Source organism: Manacus vitellinus, unplaced genomic scaffold, assembly GCF_001715985.3.
Source record: "Manacus vitellinus isolate BGI_N305 unplaced genomic scaffold, ASM171598v3 scaffold_8_pilon, whole genome shotgun sequence".
In the NCBI taxonomy this organism is placed as follows: Eukaryota; Metazoa; Chordata; class Aves; order Passeriformes; family Pipridae; genus Manacus; species Manacus vitellinus.
Window position 1 is genome coordinate 11,977,126 of NW_021940864.1, and position 13,693 is coordinate 11,990,818.

General features: G+C 35.2%; 1 protein-coding gene across 5 annotated transcripts in view; it reads left to right on the top strand.

Moving 5' to 3' along the window:
* Nucleotides 1-13,693, top strand: part of MTA3 (metastasis associated 1 family member 3) — a 128,509-nt gene that overhangs the window by 3,427 nt on the left and 111,389 nt on the right. For all 5 annotated transcript variants that reach the window (XM_029965073.1, XM_029965072.1, XM_029965071.1 and 2 more), the window contains exon 3: nucleotides 1,169-1,262. In XM_029965073.1, coding sequence (XP_029820933.1) covers nucleotides 1,241-1,262 — 22 coding nt within the window. In that variant the 5' untranslated portion in view covers nucleotides 1,169-1,240. The remainder of the gene's footprint in view (nucleotides 1-1,168; nucleotides 1,263-13,693) is intronic.

Consider the following 13,693-nt stretch of genomic DNA (forward strand, 5'->3'; position numbering starts at 1 on the left):
TTTGTTAGCATGGCATATTTTTACTGTTCCCTCCAAACTTACTGATGCATTACATCAAAAGTTACTAATCAAAATGCCCTTCCTGATGTAAATAATGATAACTATATCCTTTTTTTCTCCTGGTGGTTAGAAAGTAAATTAAAAAAATTGGTGATCTGCAAATGGTTTTCTTATTATTAATGGAACATAAAACTATTCCATAGCAGACATCAACCACATTACCTGTTAGTGCTGTCCAACACGACATCCACTGAACTTGTGCATGGCAAATCACTCTGGATTTTTATTGGAGAAGAATATTTTTTTATTTACAGTAATTGAAGTGATCCCAATCATGTTCTGAATGTAATGTTTATTATCCTTAAACTGCACATAATTTAATCTTGCTCGTGCAGGGTAGAGCAGAGTCATGTATTGATTTCCCCCCCCAACCCCAAGACAGTTTGGTGGATGTAGTCCAGCTGTCTTAAATGTGAATGTTTTGCTTTCATGTGTTAAAGGTATTGAGCAAACATGATATTATGCAAATATATAATTAAATGGTTTGGTTACTGTTCTACCAGGGATAAGAGGCTTGGGGGTTTTTTTGTTTGGCTGGTTTTTTTGTAAGAAACTCAATTAAAACATTATACTTTTCAGTTTTAAATAAATAACTGAAGGTAATAAACTAATTTTATGCTTTTCATAATGAGAAAGAGGGTACAGTTCTTCAAATATTAGTAAATTCTTTACATTATCAGGGTAAAGGGCTGTAGTGACTTTTTCAAATAAACCATGTTATATTCAATATGACTTTGAAAAAGAATGCCAGAGTACTTTGAAATTTACATTTCTGTCTAAAGCTGTCTTGCAAAGAACTGTTCACAAGCTTCTAATATTTCTTAAGGATTCTTATGTTAGCATGATACTGGCATTACACCTCTGAACAGCTGAATAATATATAAATTCTGAGGACTAAATAATTATAGTTAATCCTGTAGTCTGATCTGAAAGTGGTACTGGCTTCTGTCAGGAAGTTTTTAGTTATTGGCGTAATTCTGTTGATTTCAGCCTGACTAATCATATGAGAACTACTGATATGAGGGAAAATCCCAAGCAGAGAGCATTTAATTTGTATTACTCAGCTGAGGAGGGGTACATTCTGACTTGATTTATCTTTCTTTTGTAGACTGCCAATGGAAATGTGGAAGCAAAAGTGGTGTGCTTTTACAGGCGAAGAGATATTTCTAACAGCCTTATAATGCTTGCAGATAAGCATGCTAGTAAGTAGATTGTGTAGGGCAATTTTTCTTTCTGTCACAGCCTGTTTGATTTCTACAGCTACTTAAAAGTGCATTTCTTTGGCATGTGAAATATATATTTATATTAGGCATTAATTAATATCCAGTTAGGTGCTTAACATTATCTGATACTGACCCTGCTCCTAGCAATTGCTTCTGGGAATTAAGTTAAGCTGTATTAGTGTGACTGAAACTGTTCATTTGAGGAAAAAAAAAAGAATATATAAAAAGAATATATTTTTTCAGCTGGAAGATACAACTGTATTTCTTTTTTTTCATGTCAAAAGTAGTGCTTGGTTGTAAGTCAGTTTAAGCTTAAGAGCATTTGTGAGGATTTGATTTGGCTTTTTTGAGTTAGACATAAACAGGTATTGCATAATGCAAAGAATAAAATATATCACTGAAGATTGTAAAATAGCTATTATGTGCTTTTGTGCTAAATGTATATATTATTCAGAAAAGTAGTATTAAGCGTCATATAATTGGGTTGTTTTTTTTCAGGAAAGCAAGTGCTAATAGGTGAAGAAAGCCCCATTTTTGTCATGAACCTAACTTTTTTTAGTAGCTGCCATTTGGTTTACAAGTGAAATACAATATTGTTCTATAATTTTATAGTGAAAATGTAATTCTGAAGACAAAAGCAGAACATAAAATCTGAGATGTTTGAGAAAAGTTTTGTGGAATTTATTTGTAAAATACTGCAACCATTTTTGTAAGTAACTGAAGTGTGAAGTATGTCAACATCCAGAAGATTTCTTCCCATATACTGTTAAATAACATTTTGCTTATAAATGATACTTGAGTTTTCAAAATTAATCGGTGAATAAGTTACGTAGGGATTATAAATCTCTAATTCTCTTGAAAGACGTTACCTAATGCCAACTTCTATGTGCAGATATATGATGGAGTAATTAGGCACTTTAAACAAATTGTGAGGTATTTTTTAATGTCAGCTTCTGATAATCTTGCTCATACAGGCACGGTTAGTAAAGAGAAATAGTCAACTTTTGGCTTTTGTTTTATTCTTTCATTGATCCTAGAGAAGTGGAGGTGATTTGAGTATGTAGTACTAGCTTGGGTTTTAAAGAAAGAAAATACATCTTACTTATGTTCTAATGGAATGATTTAATGTTTTTCTAATACAGCTGGCCACACTTTATAGTTGTTGGTGACCTATTTTATGGTCATCACCTCCTGCGGTCATTACAGTCTTTTGAGTTTTTCCATCTGAATTGTATAGAAATACAGAACTTTTGGTGAGCTTCAGTAAACTTTCCAGCTCATTTTTTTGTTTTTCTTTTCTAATGAAGAGGGCAAGAAAGGATTAAAAAGATAACAATTTTACAGGAAATGCACTTTTTTTTTTTTAGTTTAATTTTTAAAACATGAATCTTGTACATTTCTTTTTCTTTTGTCAGCTTATTGTTTAGAAAAGGGTGTGTTAGTCCTGTGGGCATCATTCGATCTGGAAAAGTGAATAAGATTTTTCTATTTCCTTTGTGAGTTTGCCATTTTGTCAGCAATTTGATATAAAGGGCTTGTTGACGGTCTGTTGCTCTTCTACTATGGCATACTAGGGGTTTGTTGGTGTCACTAGAAGTACCATGGAATCTTCTATCGTGTGTTCTCTGTTGAGATTCTCTTGCTGTTTTCTAGCAAGAAAATAGAAACGTAGTTTCCAGCTGGTTCAACAAGTATCCTTAGAATGCCTCTGTCTCACAGGCTATAAGTCATCTAACCCGATGTTCTTATGAATTAAGTTTCTCTGTGGATGTTTTCTCTGGACACAATGTTTTTTTTCCTGACCAATCTATGGAATCTGTTCTGCTAAGTAATCTTCCCAGATACTTGTTACAATTACAGGGGCAGCACATAGTTTATATCTTTGTACAGCTCATACAGCAGATGTAGTTAAATGTCATATCAATTTAAATGCTTTGATTCTGGAATACCACAGTGTTCTGTTTAAAAATATGATGTATGTAAACAAAATATTTGTATATTTATGAATTGAATGTTTTGGAAATGTTCTGTGTAGCTAAACATGTTGATGCTACAACACTTCTACCTGGTTTGGTATAAAATAAATGCTAAAAGATACGAGTTTCTTAAGGAATGGAAATGCTAGTTCAGTCACTGATTTCTCCTGTGTAGCTGTCTAGAGAAGTCTTTTAAGTATAAGATCTGCTTGATCTTTTCTAATGATATTTTATATTGTTAGCAATTCTTTTTTTTCTTTATGATCGAGAAAACTGTCCTGAGTTACTCACTTCTCAAGACTTTGTCAGGTGGGGATTGAGGTTTTTTTGTCCCATTTAATGAAAGACAAGAATAGCTTTGTAAGAAAATATTTTGAATTTTAAGAAGAAATTTTCAATAACTTGAAAAAGCTTCAAAGCTATTTGAAAGAATGTTTGGGAAAAATGGAATGAAGTTCATCTCTGACTCTATCACTGGTAGAGTCAGTATACTCTTTCTGTGGTTTAGAGGGGGGGAAATTGAGTTTTCCTTGGGCCATCCTAAGATACTCAGGTACCAGAGGAGTTTCTTTGATTTTTTTAAAGAATGTCACTAATCTGTGAGAAAACTGTATTGCTTTCCTTTTTTCTCCGGTGTTTCTGGTGGAACTTAATTAAGGAAATTTTTATTTGTCTACTGGCATCATCTATGACATCAGTCTAGATCTAGGAATAGTTCTAGAAGCTGACTGTAGCCACTGAAGTCCAGGGGTTTGGAATGTTTAAGGGTCACTTGAGGACTTTATATTTTCCCCCCTTTGATTTCTGTTACTATAAAATAAAATTTATGTTAAGACCAACTTGAAAGACAAACCAAAATACTCAGCTTCTTGATCCTGTGCAGCCTCCTGAACTGAGGAGATTTCTCTTGCAGTGTTAACACTCTCCAGCTCTTAGGTTGTAGTTATGACCATAGGGTCACTGTGGGGGAGCTGTTCCTTTCTTTGAATGAAAGAATTGACCAGAAGAGTAAGGCTTACTTCATAGGGAAAAGAAGGATGAGAGAAGAACAGAAGATGGCAGACAGAGCTATTGCAACAGATACTGAAGTACATGAGTGAATGAACTTGGAGAGGTGGGACAGAAACACTCAGCTCATTAAAATGGATGAAGCAAACATAAAGGGGTGGCATAGACATGTTTCCTAACCAAATGGTGTGATTGAGAAATTGCCAACTGTAGCTGAATCTATAAAATGCAGATGTTTCTTTAGATAAAGTGGAATTAATGTAGGTATTTTAGGGCAAGGTTTTAATAACTGTGGAGGGGAGACTGTATTAGCTGTGTACCAGCACTGGTTTTGGGTTACAGTGAAGGGCTTAAGTTCTGTATTTCCTTCTTTTATAATAGATTTATCATAGATTGTAGAATATCCTAAGTTGGATGGGACACACAAGGTAATCGAGTCCAACTCCTGGCCCTGCACAGGACCACCCCAAGAATCACACCATATGTGAGGTTTATGCACTATTACTTTCTTGAAACTGAGTATGAATGACCCAAGTGCATGATACCGTTTTTTACAGTTTTTTTACATTGTAAGTTCTTTATCTGGCTGTGTACTATCGTGTAGTACTATGTTTGAAGTCATTGTCTTGTTGCAGCTCCTCAGCCAGTTTTTGCCTAGTCAACCACCTGGTGAGGGTATAAAAAAATTACTGGTTTTGGAGACCTTTGTCTCTTCATTTATTAAGAGTTTGCTTTGACTTAGGTGTGCTGAGCTGCTGACCAAATGCCAAGAATATTTTTGGGCCTGTGATAAAGCCTATGCAGAATGTATTTTTTTCTCATTAACAAAGTTGATGTTCTTTATGAATGACATAGGACACAGTTAAAAAAGAAAATCTGAGACTTGCTGGTTCCAGTGACTGAAAGATCAAAGGTAAAATGAGATTTTTCTAGATTACAGAAGCTGAAGAAAAAAATCTTCTTTCTTCAATCTCAGTTACTCTTTGTAGAGGTCACTTATTGGCTTTACTTCTTGTAGTTACACTTTTTTAGGGCTTCTCTTATTCTTTTACTCTTGATCAATCATGTTTCATGTCATACTGCTTTGCAAAATGGTGTTTCTGCTACAGAATTTTTGTACCCAGTAGATATCCAAGAGGAAAGGAAAAATTATGCTAGTGATTCCTGGTTATAGAATCATTAGGGTTGGAAAAGACCTCCAAGATCATCAAGTCCAGCCTCTGACTAAACACTACCAAACCCTCTAAACCATATTGTGAAGTATTGAACAGTTGGAGTCTGTACTCAGTTCTGACCTTGGTATGACATTAACATGTTGTGAGCAGACACAAATCAAGTATTCACTTTGTACTTTAGTTTACTGATCTGTAAAGTAATGCTCTTATTATAATTTCTTACTAAAGTTGGTGGAAAATATTTAATATACCAATATATTTTTATAGCTCCTGTTAAAAGATCTCAAAATGCCTTACAAATACTGGGAGTTGATTTTTCTATATAATATCAAGAATATTCCAGCATTCCTGAAAATGGCTTGATTTTGCAGAGCAGTTTAGCTGCTGTTGAGCTCTGCATTGTCATGTAAAGATGCTCTGTATTTGAGGGGAGGAATATTTTGCATATTGTCTGTTACTTGCCAACACTCCAGATACATCCAAGAGAATGAAGCTGTTAATTTTCCATCTGATTTTTGAGAAGCATTTTATTTCAGTAGAGCAACAGACTAGCAGGTAGCATAGAGGATAGCAAGAAAATAGCTTAACTTGAGCAGTAGGGTTTAGCAGGTTACTCACTAATGTTCCCAAAGATACACAAAACTGAAATGTAAATTCCTTTCGTGTGTCATCAGGGTTTTTAATAATATATGGTTGCTGTTGCATGGTGGTATTCTTAATGCTCAATTCCAAAAAAAAAGATGAGTTTTTCTTACCCTCTTCACCAATCAAAGAAATAAAACTTAGAAAGTTGTATGAAAAAAAATATGTGTGTGGAGATCTTGGGGTTCAGTAAAGAACTCCGGAATAATATGTTTAAAGCACTTTGTGTTGTTTGGTATTCTGTTTTTTTGTCACATATTTGAGTCAGTGTAATTCAAAACATTTATAAACTAATATTACTGGACTATTTTCATCCAGTCAGATTGTAACACAACCAGAAACTTCGTGGATATTTTTTATTTGATCATGATTCTTTTTTGTCATAGTTGTTCTTGTACATCAAACTAAACAGTTATTTAGAAAGGATATAATGTTTCTTTAATCACAATAACTTTTCTGAAAAATCACTTTAAGATGACTTTTCCTTTCACTTAGCTCAAGTCATATAATGTCTTGGCATAAAAAGTAAGTTTTGACTGGAGATTTTGTTTAAAACTTTAAATTGTCCTTTTTTAAGGACATTAGTTCCCTTGGTACCTGTTGTCTCCGCAGCCCATGTTCAGTTAGAAGCACCTTTAGTGAAATTAGTGTGAGAGACGAATGTTAACTCTTCCACTGCATATGTAAGATCTTCATAATTTCAAATGTTGAAATAATTCATAGTTTCTCTCAAAAAGAACAGCCACCCAACAAAAAGCAACCTCATAGTGAATGCTTGTACTGTTCAATCCTATGTACCACTTCCACAGAATGAATTAAGATACTTCAGCTTGCTTTGCTGGTGGTGCTTGTAGAGATTGACATCCATCCTACAGAAAAGGATGCTCTAAGGCATAGAGAGTTCTTAGTTACCGTTTCAAGGGAGTTGAAGTTTAAAGAGCTGCCTGCTGAGCAGGTGGTCCTTTGAATGAAAAGATGATAATTGTATTGCACTGGTCTTGATACAAATAAGACAGAAACAAAACTTTTTGGGTCTTGCTTATGGTCATGTGGGTGCCAAAAAAAAAAAAAGTTGTCTTTAGAGCTCAAGAGTTCAATTGATTTGTCTCTTACAGTAGTGTGTAAGTGACTCTTCCATGGAATTTACTGGCTTTTGGAAGGTTTTCTGTTGGTTACAATTTTTTTCACTGCGCTTGGTGAGGCAGCCTCTCTTGGTTGCTGTTAAGAAAAGAGATATGTTGATATTACCCTGTGATGAAGGATACTATTTTTCTGAATGTTAGGGAGGAAAGGGAGTTAAGGAATGGAAAGACAGAGTTGGGAATCAAATACAGGAGAATCTCTTGAAGTGTACTGAAGGCAGAAGGCTTGGCTGCTAGATATGCCTGAGGAGTAGGTGAGCAGACTTGTGTAACTGGTTCAGTGAGATACTACCTTATTAATCTCAACACTTCTGTAAATATAAACTAGTGTTTTGTTTGCAGCTCAGTGTTTCTGGCTCTATCATTTCTGTCCACACACACCCACCCCTTCCCTGTGAGTCCCCAAGAATTTGGAGAAAATTAGTGTTGACCTATTGTAGTGGTGGACCTTTAGATACTTAGTCCCTTTTCTTTGAGGAAAAGAGGTCTTTCAAAAGTCTATACCTGAGCAAGCCATTAGAAGACTTGGGTTTGTTTTGAAGATGGGGTGATAAACAAAGACAGACCCAAATATAGTAAGGGAAGGAAGTCAGGAAAGTTTACTAATATGAGTTCCAATTGCACTTTTGCTGTTAAATGTTAATGAGTCAACTAATAGAGACATGTAAACTAAGCTTTAGCAAATTCAGATGTGTTATGTTGATTCTGGCAATCCTGAAGTCTGTGATGTGGGAGAGACACACCCTAAGAGGACTGTTTAAGGATGATACAGATAACAAATTCTTTAATCAGTGACAGAGTAACTTTTATGCTAAGGCATAAATATATTAGTGTAACTATCACTTTGACTAGAAATGAGCTTGAGGAGTAGGCTATTTTTTTTTTTTTTTTGGTAAGGAAGACATCATGACCTCTTTGGTCTCCTGAGACAGTGGAACATGAAGTTTTTCTTCGTTTACCCAAGAGAATGCCATCATTTGTAATTTGTTTGGAGAGGGGGAGAAAATTCAGAACTTACTGAAATACAGCAAGCCTTGTACAAAACTACTTTCTTGTCACCAAGGAGAAACTTGTCTCAAGGCTCCCTATTATCCTTTTCAAGGGTGCTTTGGGTAGTCTCATAAATTATGGTTTGGTCATTTGATTTTTGTGCGAGAACTGTATACTTGTGAATGTTTTTTTTTTTTTCCCCCTCAACAATGAAAGCAATAAAGAAGCAGTAATGAGGACCTTTTTGCTTCTGACAATATCTGAGTCTTCTTTTTGTGACTGACATTTTAGAATTAGGAGTTATATTGTCTCATTAAGAAGTTTACTGTCAGCTCCAAGTATCTTGTGGAATTATTAACTACTGTGGCCCTTCAGACTCTTCCTTTTGTGCAGAATGTCTTGTTAGGGTGTGAATTTTAATGATCTTCTCTTAATGAAGTGAATGGATTTCCAACGAAGTTCATAATTTTAGGAGTTTTTAGCTCTTATGGAATTGCATCTGAATTTTTGCATGAGCTAGCTAGGGAGTAACTGCTAGCTTCATCTTTTCACCTCTTAAGAATAAACATATAGTTTGGGGCAGCCATATGTAGATGAATTTTTTTACAACTCAAAAATCTTATTTTCTGAACAGATAACTTAAAAGGCTTGAATACATTGCTGCCAATTTTTCTGCCTGTAAAAACAAACTAGACCCAAAATCTGGATTAATTCTGTGAATTTGCTGTGAAGAGTGGAAAGCTGCAAAATATCAGTTCATGTTTATGCTTAAAACTGTTTAATAAGTATCTGAAATAGAGCTTTTATTTTATTACTTAAATACTGAAATCGTTCTTTTAATATGTTCCCTTGGTGTGGAGGAACTCAGTGGGGTACAAAAGGTGGCATTTTTTTGAGTTCTCCTACCAAAATAAATTCTTCACATTTGAGTTTTTAGAAGGAGACAGCATTCACAGGAAAATACTAAAACATCTTGCATTATCCTGTTTCCCTGTGTTCCTTAGGATTAATTTCCTTATGGTCAAGTTTAAATACACGTCTTGGTATTACTGTACTTGTTTGGGGTTTCTTTTGATTTTTGGAAAACATTTAACTGCTATGTCTCAGCTGCTAACTGTCTTGCCTCTTCTGTTTGTTAATTATGCAGGACACTGATTCTACACTGTTTTCTCAGTACCTCCAAAATACTTGTAACATTTAAATTGACATTATTGATCATAATTTTTTGTTTCATAAATAGGATGTTTCACACCTTCTAGATTTCCATAATCTCACATGGTTTTGCTTTTTTTTTTTTCTGACTTATCGCACTTTCTCCCCAGTGCACCCACACTGTACCAAATCACCTGAGGCATAAATTTTAGACTACAAAAACATTGCTAGGTTATCTCTATCTGTAAAGCTCCAATTAGAGATGCATTTTACATCTTCAAAGAGTTCTCTGATAGTCTAATTGAATCAGTAGTTTATATAATTTATAAATCTGAACGATGTAAACTCACTATTAATATAGAAAGACTTTTCTTTCCCATCATGCAGTGGCAATTAAATGTATAAATCAGGAACCAGGTCAGATTTAAAGACTTAGCAGCACTAATTCTTGAATGTCTGTATCATGCAGTGGAGTGAAGTCTGCAGTAGTTGCCCTTGGTGATGCTGACACACACATGTAACTGCACACATGATCGTAGAGGTGGAGCTTTTTAGCTTGGGCAAGGCACTGTGTGAGAATGAGTGTAGCGCGTCCTATCTGAGCTGATTCATGCGGTGCTGAGTGTACATATATGTATGGCATGAGCTATTATGAACTAGGTAGAAGTGGCAGATTAGATTAATATGTAAAGTACTAGTGTGGTTTGTCTGTAACCTCTGCTAAAGGTAGCTTGCATAAGTAACAGGACTCAAAGTTACCATGTATGTTGAGTTTGACGTGCCTTGAACCGCATGGAATGGGTGGCTGGAATGGCTATGCTATTTGGCAGTGTGATTTGTCTGTTTGATCAATACTTTGTTTTTCACCTCAGCTACTGTTTGTAACCCTCTGATCAAGTGAAGATTTGTAGTGTGAGCCTGCTTTGATTATGATTTTGATATGCTACACAAATGATTCTGATCTTTGCAGAGGGCTTGTTTTGTATAATGTGGAATTCATCACTCCCATGAGCAAAACAAGTTTGAGTGGTAAAAGGCACAGTTTTTTTCTCAGTAAAAACCTGTTCTACATTTACAAAATTCCTAAAAGACTTTGAGGAGCTAAGTAGTTCATTTTGACTGTCTGAATCCAAAACCTGTTTGAAAATTTATTACAGTACATAGGATGAGTTCTCTGTGCAGGTTGCATAGTTGCTGACCTATGCATAGAGCACTATGTATGCATACATCCAAGGGTTATGTAAGTACATGTGCCTTTTCTACTTGTACAACACATTAAGCATCTATCAAAAACCAACACAACTAAATTAGCTAGCTTCCCTTTTTTTGTATGTTGAATGATAGACTTAAATTTTCATTTGTGAGGGATTGTGACAGTGACACACAACACTGAAGGGAGTCATGTTTCAGTTTCCTCTATTAAAAGTACAGCCTTGTTTTGACTTAAACCAGTGTAGCAATCGTTAGTGTTGGCAGAGTCAGTGACCTGTAACCTAGTCCTACAGGGTACTGTGGCCCTTTGCTGTGTGACAGTTCCTTTAGGCCATATCCTTTGAGTGATGCTGCTGTCAGGAGCGAAATCCTGATGCTGTTATTCTCAGTAGGCCCTCGAGAGGCCAAGGGATCAGTTGCTAGGTATCATACAAGAAAAATGGTTTTGATATATGGAAAGCTTTTATATTTGTATTTGCCTTCAAAGGAGAACTAGCTTCATATACTTTCATAATGCTCTCCCCTTCCTTTTCTGTTTTTAATTTTTCTTCTTAATAGAAGGGGGAAAATCCGGAATCAGAATACTGGACATTTACCACGTATGAGGTGAATAAGTGATGATTTTTGATATTTGACTTGATGCAAAAAAACATGGTATTTCACCGTGTTGTCTACAAAGAAAAGTACTGAGCATAGAAGAAAAAGTTCATTGGTTTACTTGACCTTTATTTCCATTTATTTTAAAAAATATGAGAATGGCACATATATTAAAATTTGACTACTTAATACAATGTGATGTTTATTCCTATGCTGCTTTGTTTGCTTATTTTTCCCCTGGCATAGGAATTAATAAATTAAAAAGTTTTAATAATTTAAAATAATACATATATTCATACCTCTTTACACTTTTCTCCGTTCATACGTATAGTTTCTGTAAATTATAATCTCAGTATATCTGTACTTGATATACTGTACAGGCATCAAGGAAATAATGTATGCTGGAAGGTAAATCTCTAACATAGTTGAAGATGGAAAAAAGTTATCTTTCAAGTCTTACACAGGCCATTAGAGTGAATGAACTCCTCTTCCTGCTCATCTTGTCAGGTCTATAGACAGAAAAGCTTTCTTATCGTGTTGTCATTGAGCAGGCATTATCTTGTATGATATTCTTCTCATTTCCAAATCCTGTACATAGAGCTTTAATGTGTCGATTAAGTTTACTCAAGAACAGGATATACAAATCCTTTTTTCTCTTTTCTTTTCTTTCTCTTTATTTTCTCCCTAATTCTTTTCTTTCTGCAAAAAATCAAACACGATTCAGCCCTTCTGTAAGGAGATACTGTAGAAGATAAATAATTTATGTTTTATAAGCAGAATCATATGCCATTCTGAGTAGGGGTAGGAAAGTGCTTGTACAATCTGTGCCTTTTCATCTCTGCCAACAAATTTTGAAAAGTTGTTTACTGGCTTTTGAGGATGTGAATTGAATTTTAGAAAAGCAGTTTAGATCTCTGAAATGGTGGTTATTGTCACACTGAAAGAAAATGTCACTGTCGATCTTAAATCTGAACTTCAGGTTCTTACAGAAAACATAAGAGATTTTTTGTGTGCTTAGCTGTCTACATGATACATTTATTAATTTTTAAATATTTACACTGCATTTTCTTAAGGAGGGGCAACTATGGAACTTGTTAACCAACTAGACCAAACAGACCTGTTGCCTATGCTGAAGGAAAGACAATCTTGTTTTAACAAGATATGAGCATGAGTTTCACATGGAAATGGTGAAATTTTCAGTGATGGGAAAAGTTGTTAATAGCATCTGTCTCGTGAAAATGGAAGATACATATTTCCCTTTTCTTAAAATCAGGTGTGATTGTTATTCATGCAGGTTACGTGGCATTGTTACACATAGCCTTTGTATTTCATGAGCCAGGTGATGGATTTAAAAATTATTTCTTGGGCAGTGCCAGATTTGCCATGTGCGCTTTTGTTCATGAGTGGTTTGCCAGCCTGGATTTGAGGGTAGAACTAAAATTTTCTGCTTTCTTTCCTGCATAGCTCTAAACATATGTACACCTTGGAAAAACTAATTGACTTCTGATTCAGCTGATGAGCTGGGTACCAGTTATTGGACATGGAAAACATTCATCATATTGCAAATAGCAGTGTCTGTTGCTTGCTGCCACGAATGAACTGCTTAAAGAAACATGGCACAGGACTGTTGCTTCCCACATTCTGCAGCAGCTTGGTGCAGTTCATACAGGTATACACATGACCAAACACATCTTGGGCCCTGTAACAGGATATTTTCGTATTTGGAAGAATTTGCATTTGAATAGGTCATACAGAAACCAGGTAAAAAGGAAAAATCTAGTTTAGGTTTATGATACAGAATTGCCTGTTTTTTCACCATTGCTTGCATGTCATTGTTTTTGTGCTTCTATGGGACCCTTCTGTTCTGTAGTATTGTCATAAACTAGTTTGCAGTGCTGAATTAATAGGGTTAAAAAACAATTGTGCTTGCTCTTGCATTCATTCGTTTTGCATTTACTTTATTAGGGTCTATTTATTAATGTAGCGCATCATGATTCATACTACTTATGAAGGTAATCCTTCCCTGCTTTCCACCCACAAGCTTCTTGCTCTGAAAAATCTCCAAAACCAGTTATCCAAAAAACTCACCCATCAAGTTTTGGAAGGTGGAGTTTTATGGTAATGAACGCTGTGATAGTTTTCATTAAATAATTTTGCTACAGGCCTGTGATAAACTTGAGATGATTGCTCACTGCTGTCCTGGGAATTGTTATTGTAACATGCTACTTGGGAGTACCCAAAAAAATATTTTGTGTGATTTTAGTAATAATTTATTTATTGGAGAGTGTGGCATGTTAGTTCTTAAGGGTTGTGCAGTAGTTATTTCTTTGATTTGTGACGTCCTTTAGAAAAATAATGATGAGGTAGTGTAGGAGGATCACTTGGATTTGTGTAAGAAAACTGGATAACCCCTTAGAGGCCACCTGTATATCTGTGCTATCCAGTGGGAATGAAAAGTAGACCTGTTTCCTGTGCATGAGTGATCAGTCTTTTTTTTTTTTTCTGCCTGTAGAATT